This window comes from Athene cunicularia (assembly GCF_003259725.1).
Source record: "Athene cunicularia isolate RWA chromosome 20 unlocalized genomic scaffold, athCun1 chr20_part1, whole genome shotgun sequence".
Classification (NCBI taxonomy): Eukaryota; Metazoa; Chordata; class Aves; order Strigiformes; family Strigidae; genus Athene; species Athene cunicularia.
In genome coordinates this window covers 60,425-66,277 of record NW_020799125.1, presented here as the reverse complement: position 1 = coordinate 66,277, position 5,853 = coordinate 60,425, and the positions used below count along the sequence as shown (strand labels likewise).

The following is a 5,853-nucleotide window of genomic DNA, read 5'->3' as shown; positions in this document are numbered from 1 at the left end:
TGGGATTAAAAGTGACACGAGGCAGAGCTGGCTGGGCTGCTGGCAGCGAGCCTCCCTGCCTGCCGCGGGGCTCTTCATCTCTGTGCAGAAAAATGGAGCTGAGCCTCTCAAAACCCGAGCTGACTTGTAGCTCTTGTGGGAAAATACAGTCCGAGTGACTTTTGGAGGAATGTCTCCATGAGGCATCGGGTGTGGGGGGTGGCACATGCATGTGGCTTAACTCTGCCTCTTCCACTCTCTTCCCAGCGGTGACCTAAACGAAGACACTCTGGAGACTGAAAATGCAGCTGCGGCGGCTGCTGCCGCCTTCACAGCCTCCACTCACCTGAAGGAAGCCGTCCTAGGTAGGTCCGGCCCATGCCGAAGCCCCTCGGTTGAGCCGTGCTGGTTCCACCACCCCAGCGTGGCCCGATCCTGTGCTGGAGCTGGCCGAGGGGGCCCGGGCACTGCTGTGCAGAGCTGCTGGCCGGCCCGGGGGTACTGGGGTGCTCCCCCGGGGGTACCCGGCACCCAGGGGAGCCCAGCAAGCTGCAGGGCTGGGTGATGGGGAGGGAGGGAGCTTGGCTGGGCTGCTGCTGCCCTCTCCTGGTGCAGGATGAGACCCTGTGTCTGGCCATGGCTGGCTCCCGCCCTTCCAGCTTGCGAAGGGGATGTTGGTTTTGCAGCAAACTCGCTGGCTTTGGTTACAGATAAAAGTGAATGTAGTGAGCGAAGGCTGTGGCCAGTTGGGCTGGAGGGGACTTAAAACCAGTTTTATTCTAAAGCCAAGGGTGTCTTTATAATTACCCAAACAACATAATCCCTTTCATTTTTATCAAGAATTGAATTTTTTTTTTTAGCCCTGGCCACTGACTGCTCGGATGTCATGCACTCAGCTGCCACTGGGTCGGTATAAATCTGCTGGTGCTGTTTTGCCCAAGAAATGTGGGTGTTTGGATGCTTTAGTGGCAAAGTGCAAGTGAGTGGTGGCCACAAACCCCAACACACCCCACCATGCACCATCTGTTTTGGTTTTTTTTTTTTAATCCCAAGCTTCAGAAGTGCTTTATTGCTCTGTGTGTGTGTTTGTGCCTCGGGGTGGTGGATCAGGGGCTGCGACTCATGTTTCTTTTTAATCTGTCCCTTCCTCTGTTCCCTGTGAGAAGTGAAGATGGCTGAAGATGAGGACAGTTTGGAGGCAGAGATTGTCTACCCCATCACCTGTGGGGACAGCAAAGCCAACCTCATCTGGAGGAAGTTTGTGTGCCCGGGGATCAACGTGAAGTGTGTGCAGGTGAGAATGAAGGGCCCCAACACTTGGCTCGTGCCTTCCCGTGCCCGCGTTGCGGGCTCACCTGGCTTGTCCTGGTTTAGGTGAGCTTTGGTAAGCTGCTTTGCATCAGAACCCCATCGTGGTGGGCAAGGAGGACGTTGGTGCTGTGGTACGTGATACTTCTCAGCCAGGTTGAGCAGTCGTGGCTGGGGAGATGCTGCCTCAGTTTAACTGCGTTGTGGGAGAGTTTGAGAAATTTGGGCATTTCCAGTGTCTGCTCAGTTGAGAATTTGCTGAAGTTTATTAGTAGGGGACCCACTGAAGAGCTTCTACTGTGTCCTGGATAACTCACGGTTAAAATTTGCCTGAATTCGGGAACATCCTGTGAGCGATGCTGTCGTAAGCATTTGGACACGGACTAAAATACCCCGCTGAGGAGTGTCTCCCCTGGGCTCTGTTGCAAGAGGGCTCTCCTTGCCCTTCACAGGAGAGATGGTCTTTTCCATCCCTGAGACAGAGGACAGGTACTGCTGCAGATAATGCTGCTGCCTAAAATCAGCCCTTTCTTTGCACCAAAGCCCACGTACGTGTTCAGAGAAGCACTTTCTCGTGCAGTAATGGTGAGTGAGCTCTTTGTTGGTCAACATGGGCATTGAAAAGAGCCTGGACTTGGGAAATGGTTCTGGAGACGGGCTGTAAAGCAGCTCTGTAGAGGAGTGCTTGATTCTGGAGGTTGCTTTTAGGTCAGCACGTGGGTTCAGGCAGAGCTGGGCGTGTAGGGCAATAAAAGAAGGGGGAGAGCTGCCTGCTGACACGCTGGGCGCCAACTCCCTCCCCCTGGTTTTCGGTAGAAGTGGGTGTGTGCTGCGAGAGGCCAGAGGTTTCCCTGGCATTGACGGGCCCCGTAGCAGGAGGTCAAAGACCAAACAGGCTTCTCCTTCGTAGCGTGCCCCTGGACCCAAATGTCACCGGCAGCGCTGGCTCTCGGGAGCTAGTGGGAACACGGGTGGCTGTTGTTAATATTTTGCACAAGATACAGGGTATTTTTCCCAACCGTCCTGCCTCCGCATTTGGCAAACTCCTCAGTGCTGCGTAAACCCCCCAAACCCTTGGCTTTGAGCCGCTGTTAACTCAAAGCAATATTTGGCTTTCAGTTTTTGAACTCCGACAGTGTTCTCTAAGGTGGGGAAGCATGTGCGAGCTGTCCGCTTCGCTGCTGGGCGCCGGGAGCTGCCATCCAGGCAGCCTGGCCCCGCTGCGGGATCACGGTCCCGGGGCACACGTTCCTTGTTTGATGGCTTCTCACCCTGACGTTGCGCTTCTGCCTTTTGCAGTTTGACGATCACTTAATTAGCCCCAAAGAGTTTGTCCACTTGGCGGGCAAGTCGACCCTGAAGGATTGGAAGCGGGCGATCCGGATGAACGGGATCATGCTCCGGTTAGTCTCTCCGATTGTATCCACGGAGCAACAGCGGGGACTTGTTCTTTCTGGGGGATAACGGGGTGGAACAGAGCCTTTGACATGATTGTTTTGCTGCTGGGAGAGCAAATGTGCCGCTGAACGATTGTCTTAATAACAGCCTGGCCCCACACGTGCTCTGTCCAATGGCTTTGCTTTATCTTTGTGCCTAGGGAGTAATTTGGGGCACAAAAGGTTTCCTCAATCTACTTAGGAGTTGAACCACGCTGAGTTCCCAGCTGGCATAAGGTCACTGAGAGTTTTAACAGCCACGGGTGGTCAGGCCGTGGTGTCCACGGGTTCTCAGTGTGACCTACCAAATGGCAGCCAGTCAGCTATGTTCCCATTGCAGCATGTCAGCTTTACATCACCTTTTTTTTTTTTTTTTTCCCCCTGCCAAAGACTTATTTAAAGCTTATTTATGCAAGCGTTTCTCTTCTGTAATCTTAACTACAGTAATTTAATTCTTCAATGGCCTTGTGAACACCAGCCTGAGACTGCGATTTAATTAAAGCCTGCCTCTGCCTGTAGGCAGGATAAAAAAGTATCACCTCCTTCCCCAGGAATTGTCAGTGAGTTTGTACTCTTTTCACAGGGTGACGTTGCCTTTGCCTCTGTTCTTCTGCTCCAATGCAGGCGCCTCCCATATTCCTTCTAAGCAGCTTTTGCTCCACATAGATTTCACATAATAGGCTTATGCTTTGGCAAGGCAGGTCTTTCAAGGGAAAAAAAAAAACTTCTTGAGAAATATATGAAGGCAAACCCAGCAACCCATGAGAGCAAATCCTGGGAAGCTGAGGTGGTTGTTGGCCAGCAAAGTCTGGGGATGCTTTGGAGAGAATGTGCTGAGACTGGGAAGGTCACATATGCCAGTGTTGGAACCTCCTTTGCTTAAGCTGAGAGATCTTATTTTAGCTTATAAATAGAGTTGTGCCTCATCTCTTTTTGAGGTGTAGAGTCAAAAAGGGAAGGAAAAGACTTCCTGCTGTCTCACCCTGAACTGAGACTTCAGCCAGTCCTTCTGCTGGGAGCTGCAGGCGGGCATGGGGGGGAAGGTGCTGGTGGGACCAGACTGGCACCTTCTCTTCTCCTTCCTTCCTCCCTCCCTCAAGGAACGAGGAGTTCACCAGTCCCAGCGAGGGCTCCTAGCTAAAATTACAGACCCCCATGCAGAGGAGCCTGCTCAGAGAGGCAGGACTAGCTCTGAAACCAGCTTGCTTGGAGGCCAGGCTGTTAGGAAGTGGGAGAGGAGCCCCACGGACGCGTGGGCACGCTGGGGGTAGGTGTGTGTGGCTCGGGTGAAGGCGGGGGGTGTCCTCAGAGCAGGTCAGGAGATCCCAGGGAGGAGGACGACCCTGTTCAGCATCACAGGGTAGGGATAAAACTGCTGCATGGGAGCGTGGCCCAGGGTGATGGGGAAGAGCTCTCCCTGCTTCGTTATGGCAGCATTTGGGCTCTAAAACGCCACGTTTTCCCTGAAGGCTTGTAGCCAGCAGATCTGCAGGGAGCAGGGTGGTTTGTCACAAACTTCTCAAGGTATGTTTCGTTTTACAGGGATACATCCTTAGGAAAAGCTCATCTGTCTCTTGAGCCTCTCAGTGCAAGTTGAGTGCTCCAGTGGTGAAGAAAAGGACTTTCTCAGGCTAAGGAAATTCATCCTCTCTGGGTTGGACTCGGAGAGGAACCTTTTCCGAGGCCTCAAGTCCCGCTTCCCCTCCTCCAACCTGCAGGGGGATGCAGGCTGTGGCGGGGAAGTGATCAGAAACCGAATCTGCTCCAGTCCTTTGCTGCAGCTACAGCACAGTGGGCTTTTTTCCTCCCCATCCCAGCCTCCTGAAAGGCTTTGCCACCACTGGAGTATGGCGTGTTGGTGGCTCTGTGCATGTGGCAGGCTGTGGATGTTATTTTCATTAACGCTCAGTTAGTGCTGCCTCTAAGGTCAGGACACAGGGACTTGTCAAGGGAAAATCAGACTGTTGCCTCTGCCTGCTCCCTTGGATTTTGCTTTTCCTGGGCCTTGGAGAATTTTGGGGGGGTGAAGGCTGCCAGGAGCTGTGCCTGGGAGCTCTCTGCCCCCGCCGACGTGCCTGTCCCTGGGCTTGCTCCTGTCTTTCAGGAAGATCATGGACTCGGGAGAGCTGGATTTCTACCAGCACACGAAGGTCTGTTCCAACACCTGCCGGAGCACCAAAATCGACCTGACAGGAGCCAGAGTGTCCTTGACCAGCCAGACATCGACGGAGTACATCCCTCTGACTCCCGCTTCTGCGGATGGTACGTCCAGCCCTTCCTCACACCTGAAACGGCGGCTTCGGAGCGTTAGAGCCCAGGGAACGCCGCGTAACCAGCGCCCCTTGCGCTCGCCTCTTGGGCTTTCTGGGTTGTTCCACCCTCTGCGTTCTCACCCTGCTCTGTTGCAGGGTTCCCTGTAGCAGAGCGGGGCAGAGTCATTAGGGCGTCTCGGCGGCGATGCAGTGACTCACAGAACTGCTCTGTAACGCTGCGTGACCCAAGGAGCCGCCCTTCTGGCCTCCTGCCTTACCCCGAACTGTGTGGCCAAAGCAGGCCAGCTGTTCGCTAAGGCCAGATGCCAGGTTCTGCACTTGGGCCACAACAACCCCCAGCAGGGCTACAGGCCTGGAGAGCTGCCAGTCAGAGAGGGACTGGGGGGGTTGAGAATGAGCCAGCAGTGTGCCCAGGTGGGCAAGGTGGCCAGTGGCATCCTGGCTTGCATCAGCACTGGCGTGGCCAGCAGGGACAGGGAAGGGATCTGAGCCCTGGGCTCGGCACTGGTGAGGCCGCCCCTCGATTCCTGGGTTCAGTTTTGGGCCCCTCACCCCAAAAAGGCCATTGAATGACTCGAGCGTGGCCAGAGAAGGGCAACGGAGCTGGGGCAGGGTCTGGAGCACAGGTCTGCTGGGGAGCGGCTGGGGGAACTGGGGGGGTTCAGTCTGGAGAAGAGGAGGCTGAGGGGAGACCTCCTGGCCCTCGGCAACTCCCTGCCAGGAGGGGGCAGAGAGGGGGGATGAGTCTCTGGAGCCAAGGCCCCAGCGCCAGGCCCCGAGGGAATGGCCTCAAGCTGCCCAGGGCAGGGTCAGGCTGGCTCTGAGGAAGGATTTCTGTGCAGAAGGGGCTGTTGGGC

At 55.1% G+C, this 5,853-nt stretch overlaps 1 protein-coding gene across 1 annotated transcript; it reads left to right on the top strand.

Moving 5' to 3' along the window:
• The first annotated feature begins 221 nt into the window (after positions 1-221).
• GMEB2 (glucocorticoid modulatory element binding protein 2) lies at positions 222-5,292 on the top strand. The gene is made up of 5 exons (XM_026862291.1): positions 222-344; positions 1,146-1,273; positions 2,587-2,690; positions 4,828-4,985; positions 5,132-5,292. The coding sequence occupies exons 2-5, from the start codon at positions 1,151-1,153 to the stop codon at positions 5,290-5,292; spliced, it is 546 nt and encodes a 181-aa protein (XP_026718092.1). The 5' UTR covers positions 222-344; positions 1,146-1,150.
• Positions 5,293-5,853: the final 561 nt, after the last annotated feature.

Excerpts from the sequence above, each read along its gene's own strand:
- GMEB2 (XM_026862291.1), top strand. The coding sequence starts at position 1,151 with ATGGCTGAAGATGAGGACAGTTTGGAGGCAGAGATTGTCTACCCCATC. Across the intron at positions 1,274-2,586 it reads TCAACGTGAAGTGTGTGCAG|TTTGACGATCACTTAATTAG; the intron begins GTGAGAATGAAG and ends TGCCTTTTGCAG. Across the intron at positions 4,986-5,131 it reads GACTCCCGCTTCTGCGGATG|GGTTCCCTGTAGCAGAGCGG; the intron begins GTACGTCCAGCC and ends GCTCTGTTGCAG.